The following is a 16,601-nucleotide window of genomic DNA, read 5'->3' on the forward strand; positions in this document are numbered from 1 at the left end:
AGCATCTGTGGAGATGTGTCACGTCCCAGCCTTTTGTATAGACTTTAGGTCTGCTCTCCATCGGATAACCCACTTCACTTACCAGTTGACAGCAGGGGGTCGTAACTGAACAGGGGTCATATTAAGTGTTAGCTCTTGTTCCCTTTTCAAGTTATGATGAAGCCATTCTTCAATCTTCAATATGACGGTGACATGTCCTCTCTCAAGAGATTGTTTAGAGATTGGATCTATTTTGAAATTTACATTTGACAATCACATTCAGAGGCCTATTGCATTGCATTTTTCGGTTCGCAGAGCAGTGTGAGGGGATTTTTTCTTATGTTGCAGCAAGTTGTGCTGTTTATTGGCACACTTTTGGGGTACATAGAACTTTTTGATCACTAATTCCATTTTTTGAGGGCAGAAGATAAGCAAACAGCACTTCTGGCCTATGGTAGTTGGGTTGTTTCAATAATTATGAGAACTCTTTGTTATAAAGAAAACATTTAATGCGTAAAATAGTTAGTTTTTTTTATATTTTTTAAACACTGTTTTGCAACTTTTTAAGTTAAAAGAGGTCATGTGCATAAACTCTTAGAGCAACAGTCTGAGGAAGGCTGCACGAATAGGTCGGGAAGGAGAAGCTTCCATATACATTATTAAGTGCCACAAAATCACATTCCTAAGACATCTGGTAAAATTAAGGCAAAGCGGACAACCCCTTTAAGTCTTGTTGATGTTCTAAAGACCAGACAGGAGTACTGTGTTTATACATATGGCATACACATGCACTGGGTGTAACAGGTTTTACATGCTGCCAAATTCTATTTTGCTAATGTAAAAACCCCTTTAATTTCGGTTTCTTTGTGAGTCAAAGGCTTTATATAAAGGAGAGGGGTGAATATCTTTAAAGATTTCAGACGATCATGACTTTTGGTTCAGTTGTGCAGACGTTGTGTGGTTGCAGGTTTGGCTTCTGGTTCCTTCAGTGCATTATCTTCATAGTGGGTTTATGTTCCTTCAGTCTCCTTATTTCGTTCTCTTTATGAGATCCATTGTCCTCTATGCTGGAACAGAAACAGACCACAATATTGGGCACCGTACTGGGAGGATTTCCTCGGATTCTGTACTCATCAGTGTGCGCAATCCAATTTTCATCCACTTTTTATCCATTTGTATCATCAATATAACTGCTATTTATCACAGCACAGATGATAACTTGTTGATCGGTGGGGGTCTGACCACCGATTGGCAGAACGGGGATATTTTATCCCTGATAGAATGGAGCAGCAGTCAGCATTGGCTCCACTCATTCTCTACGGGCCAAGTCTGCTAGAGAATGAATGGCGGGTCACTCGAGCATCAGACCTGCCGCGCCATTTTTTAACTGGTATTAAAGTTACCCTTTAGAGATAAGAATTCCCCTATCTGCCGATCGGTGCGGGTCCCATGGGTGGGACCGCCACTGATCAGCAAGTTATCATCTATCCTTCTGATAGGCAATAACTAGTTTTTATGGACAACTCCTTTTGTCTTCTCAGATTCCTTTCATTAAGTCATTACATTTTTTATGTAGACATTTGACTGTGCATGTCATTATCTGCCCACCTGTTTTACTAGTCCGTTTAACCATCCATGCCACACGTATACAGCGGCCTGCTGACACATTTTTCTTTCTGTACGTGTACCTACCTACCGTGTCTATGTATGTGTTTTTTTTGCAAGGGTTGTATAGTTGGGGTTGAGAAGATTGTCAAAAGTTAATGAAAACCTGTATCACTGGCGTCTTAGTAGTCCCACCAGACACAAGAGAGACAGAAGCTTTCCCCAAATGAAATCATACACGGGATTAATCACAAATAAAATACAACTATGTCACACAGAGATCATAGGCGGGGAGTAAAACAAGCCCTTGATACTAAAGAGTATGTTAAACCTGAATGTTTATTGAAAAAAATTCTATATACAGTACAGACCAAAAGTTTGGACACACCTTCTCATTTAAAGATTTTTCTGTATTTTCATGACTATGAAAATTGTACATTCACACTGAAGGCATCAAAACTATGAATTAACACATGTGGAATTATATACTTAACAAAAAAGTGTGAAACAACTGAAAATATGTCTTATATTCTAGGTTCTTCAAAGTAGCCACCTTTTGCTTTGATGACTGCTTTGCACACTCTTGGCATTTTCTTGATGAGCTTCAAGAGGTAGTCACCGGAAATGGTCTTCACTTCACAGGTGTGCCCTGTCAGGTTTAATAAGTGGGATTTCTTGCCTTATAAATGGGGTTGGGACCATCAGTTGTGTTGTGCAGAAGTCTGGTGGATACACAGCTGATAGTCCTACTGAATAGACTGTTAGAATTTGTATTATGGCAAGAAAAAAGCAGCTAAGTAAAGAAAAACGAGTGGCCATCATTACTTTAAGAAATGAAGGTCAGTCAGTCAGTGCGAAAAATTGGGAAAACTTTGAATGTGTCCCCAAGTGCAGTTGCAAAAACAATCAAGCGCTACAAAGAAACTGGCTCACATGAGGACCGCCCCAGGAAAGGAAGACCAAGAGTCACCTCTGCTTCTGAGGATAAGTTTATACGAGTCACCAGCCTCAGAAATCGCGGGTTAACAGCAGCTCAGATTAGAGACCAGGTCAATGCCACACAGAGTTCTAGCAGCAGACACATCTCTCCAACAACTGTTAAGAGGAGACTTTGTGCAGCTGGCCTTCATGGTAAAACAGCTGCTAGGAAACCACTGCTAAGGAAAGGCAACAAGCAGAAGAGACTTGTTTGGGCTAAAGAACACAAGGAATGGACATTAGACCAGAGGAAATCTGTGCTTTGGTCTGATGAGTCCAAATTTGAGATCTTTGGTTCCAACCACCGTGTCTTTGTGCGACGCAGAAAAGGTGAACGGATGGACTCTACATGCCTGGTTCTCACCGTGAAGCATGGAGGAGGAGGTGTGATGGTGTGGGGGTGCTTTGCTGGTGACACTGTTGGGGATTTATTCAAAATTGAAGGCATACTGAACCAGCATGGCTACCACAGCATCTTGCAGCGGCATGCTATTCCATCCGGTTTGCGTTTAGTTGGACCATCATTTATTTTTCAACAGGACAATGACCCCAAACACACCTCCAGGCTGTGTAAGGGCTATTTGACCAAGAAGGAGAGTGATGGGGTGCTACGCCAGATGACCTGGCCTCCACAGTCACCAGACCTGAACCCAATCGAGATGGTTTGGGGTGAGCTGGACCGCAGAGTGAAGGCAAAAGGGCCAACAAGTGCTAAGCATCTCTGGGAACTCCTTCAAGATTGTTGGAAGACCATTTCTGGTGACTACCTCTTGAAGTTCATCAAGAGAATGCCAAGAGTGTGCAAAGCAGCCATCAAAGCAAAAGGTGGCTACTTTGAAGAACCTAGAATATAAGACATATTTTCAGTTGTTTCACACTTTTTTGTTAAGTATATAATTCCACATGTGGTAATTCATAGTTTTGATGCCTTCAGTGTGAATGTACAATTTTCAAAGTCATGAAAATATAGAAAAATCTTTAAATGAGAAGGTGTGTCCAAACTTTTGGTCTGTACTGTATATATATATATAAAAACATATAAAAAAACAACAGAGTGCCACTAAAAAAAGCAGGGTAAATTAGCCCAAGATCCTCTAATAGTCATGGAGCCCAATAGTTAATTACACCCAATATAGAGCACAACTTATTCTGTAATTTATGTATAAATATAGATTACAGCCAAATGCTGGAAAATAAATCAAAGGACACAGTCTTTGATAGGAAACAGCTAATACATATCTTGTTCAATTCATTCCACATGTATCCACTAGTGGGTCAATCTACTAATCAAAGCCCTTGTTTATCTACAACAAAAGGAAAGAAAAGCACTACACGAGGGATGTGCTCACCTGAACATCTATTATATGGAAACATTTATTATAGACAAAAAAGATAAAAAACATGTAAAAACTTTCAATGATACAAGAATGCATCCTAAAGTAATAATATACTTTAAAGTCACAGCCTATTAGTGTCACCAGCATACATGTGCGACAATAAAGATAGCAGAAAGATGACCATAGAGTCTACATATGCAAAATGCACAATATGTGTCATCTAAGGAACGCAAAGTGGTGTGTAGTTATTAAGGTCTTTCCAACACAGGTATACATAGAAGCCATACTAGACCAAAATGTGGCGAGAAATAATTAAAGTGTCAATAAGCAACCATAGCCGCAGGCGCTCAATAGATCCCCAGGGAACCAGGGGAATAAGAGGCTACAGGGAAGGTATGGAAATACAGGCAGGAAATAGATACAACCTGCTGGCACCTACAGGGAAAAAGGCTACAACGCTGAAAAGATAGTGGGGGGTGTAGAAGGAGCCCCATGTGTATCGCCGTTCAAGACGGCTTTGTCAGGAGATATTCCAACATATGGTTTAAGATGCGGTGCCCATAAGGCTTCATGTAGGTACTATGCTGTCATGTAACATCAATTCCCTGGTACCCTGGGGATCTATTGAGCACCTGCAGTTGTGGTTGTGTATTGACAATTTAATTATTTCAAGCCACATTTTGGTCTAGTACGGCTTCTATGTTCACCGCGTGCAGAATTATTAGGCAAATGAGTATTTTGATGACATGATACTTTTTATACATGTCGTCCTACTCCAAGCTGCATAGTCTTGAGAGCCAACTACCAATTAAGTAAATCTGGTGATGTGCCTCTCTGTAATGAGGAGGGGTGTTGACTAATGACATCAACACCCTATATAAGGTGTGCTTAATTATTAGGCAACTTCCTTTCCTTTGGCAAAATGGGTCAGAAGAGAGATTTGACGGCTCTGAAAAGTCCAAAATTGTGAGCTGTCTTGCAGAGGGAGGCAGCAGTCGTGAAATTTCCAAACTTTTGAAGCGTGATCACCGAACAATCAAGCGTTTCATGGCAAATAGCCAACAGGGTCGCAAGAAGCGTGTTGGCCAAAAAAGGCGCAAAATAACTGCCCATGAATTGAGGAAAATCAAGCATGAAGCTGCCAAGATGCCATTCGCCACCAGTTTTGCCATATTTCAGAGCTGCAACGTTACTGGAGTATCAAAAAGCACAAGGTGTGTGATACTTAGGGACATGGCCAAGGTAAGGAAGGCTGAAAAACGACCACCTGTGAACAAGAAACATAAGATAAAACGTCAAGAATGGGCCAAGAAATATCTTAAGACTGATTTTTCAAAGGTTTTATGGACTGATGAAATGAGAGTGACTCTTGATGGTCCAGATGGATGGGCCAGAGGCTGGATCAGTAAAGGGCAGAGAGCTGCACTCCGACTCAGACGCCAGCAAGGTGGAGGTGGGGTACTGGTATGGGCTGGTATCATCAAAGATGAACTTGTGGGACCTTTTCGGGTTGAGGATGGAGTGAAGCTCAACTCCCAGACCTACAGCCAGTTTCTGGAAGACAACTTCTTCAAGCAGTGGTACAGGAAGAAGTCGGTATCGTTCAAGAAAAACATGATTTTCATGCAGGACAATGCTCCATCACATGCATCCAACTACTCCACAGCGTGGCTGGCCAGTAAAGGTCTAAAAGAAGAAAAAATAATGACATGGCCCCTTGTTCACCAGATCTGAACCCCATAGAGAACCTGTGGTCCATCATAAAATGTGAGATTTACAGGGAGGGAAAACAGTACACCTCTGGGAACAGTGTCTGGGAGGCTGTGGTGGCTGCTGCACGCAATGTTGATCGAAAACAGATCAAGCAACTGACAGAATCTATGGATGGAGGCTGCTGAGTGTCATCATAAAGAAAGGTGGCTATATTCATCACTAATTTTTTGGCTTTTTGTTTTTGCATGTCAGAAATGTTTATTTCTAAATTTTGTGCACTGATATTGGTTTACCTGGTGAAAATAAACAAGTGAGATGGGATTATATTTGGTTTTTATTAAGTTGCCTAATAATTCTGCACAGTAATAGTTACCTGCACAAACAGATATCCTCCTAAGATAGCCAAATCTAAAAAAACCCACTCCAACTTCCAAAAATATTAAGCTTGGATATTTATGAGTCTTTTGGGTTGATTGAGAACATAGTTGTTGATTAATAATAAAAATAATCCTCTAAACTACAATTTGCCTAATAATTCTGCACACAGTGTATACCTGTGTTGGAAGGACCTTAATAACTACACACCACCTTGTGTTCATGACACATTCACATGTAAAGCATCATGGAATGAATGGCGCTATAATAATAAATAATAATAATATTGTGCATTTTGCATATGTAGACTCTATAGTCATCTTTCTGCTATCTTTATTGTCGCACATGTATGCTGGTGACACTAATAGGCTGTGACTTTAAAGTATATTATTACTTTAGGATGCATTGTTGTATCATTGAAAGTTTTTACATGTTTTATCTTTATCCCCCTTTTTTGTCTAATAAACGTTTCCATATAATAGATATTCAGATGAGCACATCCCTTGTGTAGTGCTTTTCTTTCCTTTTGTTACATGTGGTTTTTCTACACGATGCAGCACCCTGGTTTATTGATCCTTTATGGGTAGTGCACCTTTGCGTAATATCTTGTTCATCTTGTTTATACTCTGCTCAAAAAAATAAAGGGAACACTGAAATAACACATCTTAGATCTGAATGAATGAAATATTCTTATTGAATACTTTGTTCTGTACAAAGTTGAATGTGCTGACAACAAAATCACACAAAAATCATCAATGGAAATCACATTTATTAACCAATCTCATCTCGGTACCTAATTCCAGTCGGGCTACCTCTGGCGAGCACATGGAGGGCTGTGCGGCCCTCCAAAGAAATGCCACCCCACACCATTACTGACCCACTGCCAAACCGGTCATACTGAAGGATGTTGCAGGCAGCAGATCGCTCTCCATGGCGTCTCCAGACTCTGTCACGTCTGTCACACGTGCTCAGTGTGAACCTGCTTTCATCTGTGAAGAGCACAGGGCGCCAGTGGCGACTTTGCCAATCCTGGTGTTCTGTGGCATTTCTTTGGAGGGCCGCACAGCCCTCCATGTGCTCGCCAGCCTGACTGCCATTAGGCACCAAGATGAGTTCCTCAGACCCCTTGTGAGACCATATGCTGGTGCGGTTGGCCCTGGGTTCCTCCTAATGCAGGACAATGCCAGACCTCATGTGGCTGGAGTGTGTCAGCAGTTCCTGCAAGATGAAGGCATTGAAGCTATGGACTGGCCCGCCCGTTCCCCAGACCTGAATCCGATTGAGCACATCTGGGACATCATGTCTCGCTCCATCCATCAACGTCACGTTGCACCACAGACTGTCCAGGAGTTGGCGGATGCTTTAGTCCAGGTCTGGGAGGAGACCCCAGAGGAGACCATCCGCAACCTCATCAAGAGCATGCCCAGGCGTTGTAGGGAGGTCATGCAGGCACATGGAAGCCACACACAATACTGAGCCTCATCAGGAGCATGCCCAGGCGTTGTAGGGAGGTCATACAGGCACATGGAGGCCACACACAATACTGAGCCTCATCAGGAGCATGCCCAGGCGTTATAGGGAGGTCATACAGGCACGTGGAGGCCACACACAATACTCAGCCTCATCAGGAGCATGCCCAGGCGTTGTAGGGAGGTCATACAGGCACGTGGAGGCCACACACAATACTCAGCCTCATCAGGAGCATGCCCAGGCGTTGTAGGGAGGTCATACAGGCACGTGGAGGCCACACACAATACTCAGCCTCATCAGGAGCATGCCCAGGCGTTGTAGGGAGGTCATACAGGCACGTGGAGGCCACACACAATACTGAGCCTCATCAGGAGCATGCCCAGGCGTTGTAGGGAGGTCATACAGGCACGTGGAGGCCACACACAATACTGAGCCTCATCAGGAGCATGCCCAGACATTGTAGGGAGGTCATACAGGCACGTGGAGGCCACACACAATACTCAGCCTCATCAGGAGCATGCCCAGGCATTGTAGGGAGGTCATACAGGCACGTGGAGGCCACACACAATACTGAGCCTCATTGTGACTTGTTTTAAGGACATTACATCATAGTTGGATCAGCCTGTAGTGTGTTTTTCCACTTTAATTTTGGGGGTGACTCCAAATCCAGGCCTCCATTGGTTAATAAATGTGATTTCCATTGATGATTTTTGTGTGATTTTGTTGTCAGCACATTCAACTTTGTACAGAACAAAGTATTCAATGAGAATATTTCATTCATTCAGTTCTAAGATGTGTTATTTGAGCGTTCCCTTTATTTTTTTGAGCAGTGTATATAATGTGTAATTCATAACACAACCACAAGATGGTGCCTTAATACTGTGTATATGTGGTGATGTAAATGTATAATGGGCAAACAACAACAGAAAAGGATGAATAAGTGTAACGGGCTATTAAGCCCCAGTCTCTTTTAGCGAGATCGCTGCTGTGTCACGGTTTTGGTGATGCAACAGCAACCTCACCAGCGATGTCGCTATGTGTGACACTTTGCAGCGATCAGGCCCCTGCTGTGAGGTCGCTGATCGCTGCAAAATGTCCTGGACCATTTTTTGGTCGTTGCTCTCCCGCTGGTCAGCACACATCGCTGTGTGTGACCAGCGGGAGCAGCGATCAGGCTGGTAACCATGATAAACATTGGGTTACTAAGGGCACACGCGCACTTAGTAACCTCACTGTTATCATGGTAACCTCCCGCTCACTGTAGCAGAGTGGTAACCATGATAAACAACGGGTTACTAGGAGCGCGTGTGCCCCTAGTAACCCGATGCTTACCATAGTTACCAGCCTGCTCCTGCTTCATCAGGCTGGTAACCAGGAGCAGGACATCATGGAAAGATTCTTTCCACGATATCGCTGCTCCCCTGATCGTTGGTGAGCCTGCCTGTTTGACAGCTCACCAGCGACCACATAGCGTCGCAGCAACGATCCCTGACAGGTCGTATCGTTGTCGGGATCGCTGCAGCGTCGCTAAGTGTGACGGGGCCTTTACTTGCTAAGTAAGTGTAGATAGATTGTGCCCTGCTGGCGGCAGGGCACGAGCTATCTACATTTAGGCTAAGTATCCACGTAGCGGAAATGAAGCATATTTTTTACGCTTCTCCCTGGCAGGAAAAACGCATGCGGATTTTACATGCGTTTTTCTCGCCAGGTAGAAGCGTTTGTCAAGTGTTCTTCACATGCATTTCTGCATGCGGGTGATCAAGCGCTTTTCCAAGTGATTTTAACATCACTCGGAAAGTGCTTGACAACTTGTTCACACTATATAAATCCATGCAGCCGGCATGGATTTATAGTAGTGTGACCAAGTTATTTAAAATAAAGAATAAGAATGGTGAAAAATAAAAAAGAAAGTTTATACTCACCTTCCGATGTCCTCCCGGTGTTTTGTCTGCTCCGTCCGGTGTCTTGCACTGCTTGCGGCGATGTGAAGGACCTGCGGTGACGTCATTGAGCCATGTGATGGGTCACATGACTTAGTGATGTCATGGCAGGTCCTTGACATCTACGCGAACATTGTAAGACACCAGAGGGAGCAGACAAAACACCGGGAGGACATCGGAAGGTGAGTATAAACTTTCTTTTTTATTTTAAATTCTTTTTTTTTTACAGTTTTCTATGGTACCCAGGTCTGGATGAGAGTCTTCTCTACTCCAGACTTGGGTACCATCCGCACATTGAAACGCATATAATCCGTGAGTACAAATGTACTGACACGGATTATATGCGTCTCAATGCAAGTCAATGGCGGCGATTACGCCGCACTTCTGCAAAATTAATAGACATGCTGCGGATTTTTGAGCGCTGCAGAAACGCTGCGGAAAAAAACGCAGCAAGGGCATTGAAAGTGTGGCTTGTCATTGGGGACCATGGGGGGCGGATTACCAAGCGTTTCCCAAGCGTTTATGCTGCGGAAATTCCGCAGCATATCCGCTTGAAAAACGCTACGTGGACCCTTAGCCTTACTTAGTAATTGTTCATTGTTTTGTTAGGGTTGTGCAGGGTTAGGGTTGTGTATGGCTTACAGTTGTGTAAGGGTTAGCATTAGGTTAGGGTTAGCATTAGGCTTGTGTTAGGGTTAGGATTAGGGTTGTGTTAGGGTTAGGATTAGGGTTGTGTTAGGGTTAGGATAAGGGTTAGGTTTGTGTTTTTTCAAAAGTAAAGAAAAAAAATGATGACGATATGATGACTAGTCTTGAGCGCAAGTGCTTGAATTTGCACCGGCTGCTCGGGTATACACAGAGTATCACGGATGCTCGAGTGGCATGCTCGAGCCCCCGCCTCACATGTTTAGTGGCTGTTATGCAGCCCAAAAAAATACACGGAGATTGCCTGCCATACACGAGCAATCCCCGCATGTTTTTTTTGGATGTCTAACAGCTGCGAAACAAGCGAGCATGTCACTCGAGCAACCGCGATACTTGGTGCATACCCTATAAACTCAAGTAGCGAGCACTTGCGCTCAAAACTAATGACAACATATATAATATGACAACCTAATGTTATGAAATTCTGTGTCGTTCCTGTGTTCAAAATGCTCACTATACCTCTTCATAAAATACCTCTTGGTCTAGTTTCCAAAATGGTGTCACTTGTGGGGGGATTTCACTCTTTAGGCGCATCAGGGGCTCTCCAAATGCAACATGGCGTCCGCTCTCGATTCCAGACAATTTTGCATTCACACGGTGCTCCTTCCTTTCTGAGCCCTGCCGTGCGCCCAAACAGTGTTTTGTTTCCCACATATGGAGTATCGGCGTACTCAGGAGAAATTGCACAACCATTTTTGGAGTCTATTTTCTCCTCTTACTCTGGTGAAAATTAAAAAAATTGGGGCTAAAAGATCAATTTTTTATTTTCACGGCTCTACGTTATAAACTTCTGTAAAGTACCTGGGGGTTCAAGGTGCTCACCACACATCTAGATAAGTTCCTTGAAGGGTTTAGTTTCCAAAATGGGGTCACTTGTGAGGGTTTTTTTCACTGTTTAGGCACATCAAGGTCTCTCCAACGTGACATAGCGCCCACTCTAGATTCCAGACAATTTTGCATCCAAAAAGTCAAATGGCGCTCCTTCCCTTCCGAGCCCTGACGTGCACCCAAACAGTGGTTTTGCCCCACATATGGGGGGTATCAGCATGCTCAGGAGAATTTGCACACCAAATTTTATGGTCCATTTTCTCTTGTTACCCTTGTGAAAATAAAAAATTGGGGTCTGAAGTACAATTTTTGTGAAAAAACTTAAATGTTCATTTTTTCCTTCCATGTTGCTTAGGTTTCTGTGAAGCACGTGAAGGGTTAATAATCTTCTTGATTGTGGTTTTGAGCACCTTGAGGGGTGCAGTTTTTAGAATGGTGTCACTTTTGGGTATTTTCTGTTATATAGACCCCTCAAAGTCACTTCAAATGTGATGTGGTCCCTGAAAATAATGGTTTTGTAAATTTTGTTGGAGAAATGAGAAATCGCTGGTCAACTTATAACCCTTATAGCTCCCTAACAAAAAAAAAAATTGGTGCAAAAATTGATGTAAAGCAGACATGTGGGAAATGTTATTTATGAACTATTTTGTGTGACATATCTCTCTGATTTAAGAGCATAACAATTCAAAGTTTGAAAATTGCTAAATTTTCTGCCAAATTTCCAATTTTTTTCACAAATAAACGTAACTCACATTGAAGAAATTTTACCACTATCATGAAGTACAATATGTCACGAAAAAAATATCTCAGAATCAGGGGAATCCGTTGAAGCGTTCCAGAGTTATTACCTCATAAAGTGACAGTGGTCAGAATTGTAAAATTTGGCTTGGTCATTAAAGGACATAATTAGCTCCCATCACTAAGGGGTTAATACTGTGTATATGTGGTGATATAAATGCATAATGAGCAAACAACAACAGAAAAGGATGAATAATTACTAAGAAAATGTAGATAGATGGTGCCCTGCCGCCAGCCTCCAGTGTGTTGTCTCCAGACTGAGCTGTGTGCTGTACGCTCTCCAGCCTGTGTGACCACAGGTCCGATGTACTAGAGACTTTGTTCAAAGTACTATTCTCCTTTGTTTTGCCTGCACTAAAGGCTGTTTATTTGCACTTTTTACTTTTGCTGGTTTATGAAGTTAATAAACCGCTGTGGACATTTAAAGGAACCGGCCTCCTGTTTGCCTCTCACCACATTTGAGTGAATACCATCCCTACAATTGGTAGAGAATGAGGGCAGCGGTCCCAGCAGAGTCGTGTGACTGCTACAGGAAGGACTGTATGTCCTGGGTCAAGTCGGTCGCAAGCCAGCAAGCAAGCATCGCCAGACAAAATGTAGAAACACTTGGTCCAGTCGCAGCAGCAGGAGACCAACAGGCTGTTGTTACAGCAGATCCAGCAGCACCAGCAGGAACAACGGCAGCAGATGCAGCTTCTGGCAACCGCCATCCAGGGAAGGACGAGCACCCCAACACTGAGTCCGGCTGATGACTCCCACTTCTGGAAGGCGGTAAGACAAGCTTTGAAGAAAATGACCGCAGGGGGTGATGTTTAGGCCTTCCTGACCGTGTTCTCCCAAGAGGGAGAAACTTCCACAAGACTAGTGGGCAAGAGGTACTGGCGCCATACTTGATGGGAGAGCCACAGAAGGCGTACTATGACTTAACTTTGCAGGACGCCAAAGAGTATGGCAAGCTAAAGTCTGATATCCTCGCATGCTTGTGGGTGACAATGACTATCAGCGTGCAGCAGGTTCACCGCTGGGCATATCACCGGGACAAACCACCTCACTCCCAAATGTTTGACCTGTTGCACCTGGTCCAGAAGTGGCTGCAGCCGGAGTACTCCACACCTGCGCAGATGGGATAGAGCGGGTGGTGATGGACCAGTTTGTGCACTCTCTACCGAGGCCCATACAGACTTGGGTTGCCCAGGGTGATCCCTGGATTGCAGATGAACTGATTGGACTGGTAGAGAGATATCAGGGTGTCGAAGGTTATTTTTGAAGGCAGCCCACTCCATACTGGGGGTCCCAGCAGGGGGCAGAGGCCCAAAAGGGGGTGGGGCGTTCAAGGTCCAAAGGGGCATTGGTGCCCAAAGTCCCTACGGGTGATGTTATTTGCTGGAGGTGCCACGGCCCAGGCCATGACCCCCGAGCAGATGGACTGCAGCATAGGATGCCATTGTTCTTATTATGCGTATCCAACCTGCAGTGTGAACTGTCCACCCAGCGAGGGCCCACAAGCCTGTCCTGTGAAAGTGAACGGGTGGGAGGTAACAGCACTGCTAGACTCCAGGAGTCTGGTGACCCTTGTGAGGGCCACTCTTCCCCCTCCAACTGATCTCAGGGAAAAAAGTCTGCGTACGGTGCATTCATGGCGATGCAAAGGACTACCACAGTACCGAGTCCCACGAGGTCGGCGTCGTTCAGGACTTGTTGCACCTCATTATTATAGGCCGAGACTTTTGTTTATTTTGGGATCTGTGGGGAAAGGGTTGAGAAGCCAGGTAACCCTGAAGAGGTAACACCACACCCAGAGTCAGATGGGTTTCCTTTTTGTGTTCTTGTGGGGGATGAGGAGGTAGTGTCCCCTGAGCCTGACATTCCAGAGTTAGGGGTGACCAGCGAAAATTTTGGGTCTGCACAACATAGGGACCCAACTCTGAAGGAAGCCTTTAATAATGTCACTGTCATAAATGGGGTTGCTCAGGAGCCGGGGGCTGACACAAGGTTTCCCCATTTTATAATGAGTGGGGAGTTATTATACCGCGTCACGAAAGTGGGGAAGGAGCGTGTGGAGCAGTTAATAGTGCCAGGCCCCTATAGACGGAAGGTGCTGGACATGGCCCATTCGCATATCTTGGGGGGACATCTAGGGGTGGAAAAAATGTAGGAACGGATTATGCAAAGGTTCTACTGGCCTGGGTGTCACCAGGAAATACAGTAGTATTGCAGGTCCTGCCCTACGTGTCAGCTAACCTCCCCACCTCTCACTTTCGAAGTCCTCTCGTGCCGTTGTCCATTATGGAAGTGCCATTCGAGAGAATTGCCATGGACTTGGTCGGTCCCCTGGTTAAATCTGCTCGTGGGCATCAGTATATCTTGGTCATCCTGGACTATGCCACACGTTATCAGGAAGCAATTCCCCTGAGAAACTCATCTGCAAAGAGTATAGCCCGCGAATTGGTCCATGTTTTCTCCCGGACAGGTTTACCAAAGGAGATCCTGACCGACCGGGAAACACCTTTTATGAGTAAGGTGTTGAGGGAGTTATGCAAGGTTCTGCAAATCTCCCAAATGAGAACTTCAGTGTACCATCCTCAGACAGATGGCCTGGTGGAGAGATTTAATAAAATGTTGAAGAGTATGCTGAGGAAGGCCGTAGAAAAGGATGGTAGAAACTGGGACTGTCTCCTACCGTATCTGTTGTTCTCCATCAGAGAGGTTCCACAGTCATCTACGGGGTTCTCGCCATTCGAACTGCTGTATGGCTGACATCCGCAAGGTCTCCTGGATATAGCCAAGGAAATCTGAGAAGCCGAGGTCACACCCCACAGGAGTGTCATCGAGCATGTCGCTCTGATGCAGGAGAGGATTGCGAAGGTGAAGCCCATCCTAAAGGAACATCTCTTCCAGGCACAAGACGCTCAGGCCAGGATCTACAACCGGTCAGCCAGGGTGAGGCAATTCAATCCGGGAGACCGAGTCCTCGTACTAATACCTACGGTGGAAAGTAAGTTCTTGACCAAATGGCAAGGGCCGTATGAGGTGTTGGAAAAAGTTGGTGAGGTGAACTACAAGATTCATCAACCGGGACAACGTAAGCCGTACCTGATCTACCACATCAACCTCATCAAGCCGTGGCAAGACAGAGAGACTGGGGAGCTCCATGCTTGCTTGGCAAGCCAGAAGGTGACGTTGGAGGAGTCGCAATAACGGAAACGCTCATGAAGGCCAAAAAGCAGCAGTGTCGGGAGTTGCTGCACAAAAACAGGGATCTGTTCTCGAAATCGCCGAGCTGCACAAGGGTCATAGTACACGAGGTTCTGACTGATCCACATGTGCGGGTGAACGTAAAGCCCTATTGGATACCTTAGGCCGGACGAGAGGTGATCTCCAAAGAGGTGGCTTGTATGCTGAAACGTGGTGTCATTGAAGAATCCAAGAGCGGATGGTCGAGCCCGATTGTCTTGGTCCCAAAGCCAAATGGTGAATGGAGATTCTGCAATGACTATCGGAAGTTGAATGAAGTCTCCAAGTTCGATGCATATCCTATGCCACGTGTCAGCGAGCTGATCGAGCGACTTGGGCCAGCAAGGTACATAACCACTTTTGATTTAATGAAGGGTTACTGGCAGATCCCCATGGCACAGGGAGCTAAGGAGAAGACTGCATTTTCTACACCGGACGGATGCTTCCAGTATGTCCAAATGCCGTTTGGACTGCAGGGGGCCCCTGCCACCTTCCAGAGAGCCATGGATCAAATGCTGGCGCCCCATAAGAAATATGCTGCAGCATACCTGGACGATATAGTTATATTCGGCCCAGACTGGGAGAGTCATCTGGAAAAGGTCCAGGTGGTGTTTGCACTAAGGAAGGCGGGGTTTTCGATAAACCCAAAGAAATGTGCCATGGGTAAAGAAGAGGCCAAATACCTCGGTTATGTGGTTGGTAGAGGCGAGATCAACCCCAAATCAGTAAAGTTGAGGCAATCCAAACCTGGCAGAGACCCCTGTCAAAAAAGCAGGTTAGAGATATCCAGGGGATCGTGGGATACTACAGGAGGTTCATCCCAAACTTCGCCATGATGGCCGCACTCCTGACTGACCTTCTTAAGGGGACAAAATCAGCCATGGCCAAGTGGACTGCAGAGGTGGAGACGGCCTTTCAAGTGATGAAAGTGGTTCTGTGTAGGCAACCGGTCCTGGTTGCCCCTGACTTCAAGAAAGAGTTTATACTCCAGACAAATGCCTCAGATGTCGGTTTGGGAGCAGTCCTTTCCCAGGAGATACACAGGGAGGAGCACCCCGTCCTCTACCTGAGTAGGAAGCTGTCCTCCTGCAAAAAAAATTATGCGGTCATAGAGAAGGAGTGCTTGGCCATAAAGTGGGCGATGGACGCGTTGTGGTACTATCTGCTTGGTTGAAAATTTAGATTGGTATCCGACTATGCCCCACTCAGATGGATGAAGGAAACAAAGGGGAAAAATGCCAGGGTCACCCGCTGGTTTTTAGCCCTACAGGATTTCAACTTCCATGTAGAACATAGAGCAGGGAAGCTACATGTTAATGCTGATGCCCTCTCGAGAATCCCCTGTCAAGTGGTAGAAGGTGCCAAGCCCCACGGCTTTAGGCAGAGGGGGGAGGTATGTAATGTGGCTAATGGTCTTGTAATTGATGGGAGGTATGTATCCCAGAGATGGCTGGTCTCTGGGATGTAACCCAGTGCATTTTCTCTAGTGCATGCATGCACTAAGTGGATTAATTGGTGCAGCTGGGAGCCGGGTACAGGTTGCTAGGAGAGATGGGCGGGTCCAGCAACCCACATACCTCACCTCTGGGTGTGGTTAACAGCCTATAAAATGGAGGCTGTTTGTTTGGCACATGGTCAA

At 45.2% G+C, this 16,601-nt stretch overlaps 1 protein-coding gene across 2 annotated transcripts in view; it reads right to left on the reverse strand.

The window, feature by feature from the left end:
• Nucleotides 1-466: 466 nt before the first annotated feature.
• The window catches only part of LOC141153975 (NACHT, LRR and PYD domains-containing protein 12-like), a 99,065-nt gene continuing 82,930 nt past the window's right edge, over nt 467-16,601 (reverse strand). For both annotated transcript variants that reach the window (XM_073639306.1, XM_073639305.1), the window contains exon 12: nt 467-1,046. In XM_073639306.1, coding sequence (XP_073495407.1) covers nt 965-1,046 — 82 coding nt within the window. In that variant the 3' untranslated portion in view covers nt 467-964. The remainder of the gene's footprint in view (nt 1,047-16,601) is intronic.

The sequence above is a fragment of the Phyllobates terribilis genome, unplaced genomic scaffold (assembly GCF_046119375.1).
Source record: "Phyllobates terribilis strain yellow unplaced genomic scaffold, ASM4611937v1 Scaffold_7__3_contigs__length_470593459, whole genome shotgun sequence".
Classification (NCBI taxonomy): domain Eukaryota; kingdom Metazoa; phylum Chordata; class Amphibia; order Anura; family Dendrobatidae; genus Phyllobates; species Phyllobates terribilis.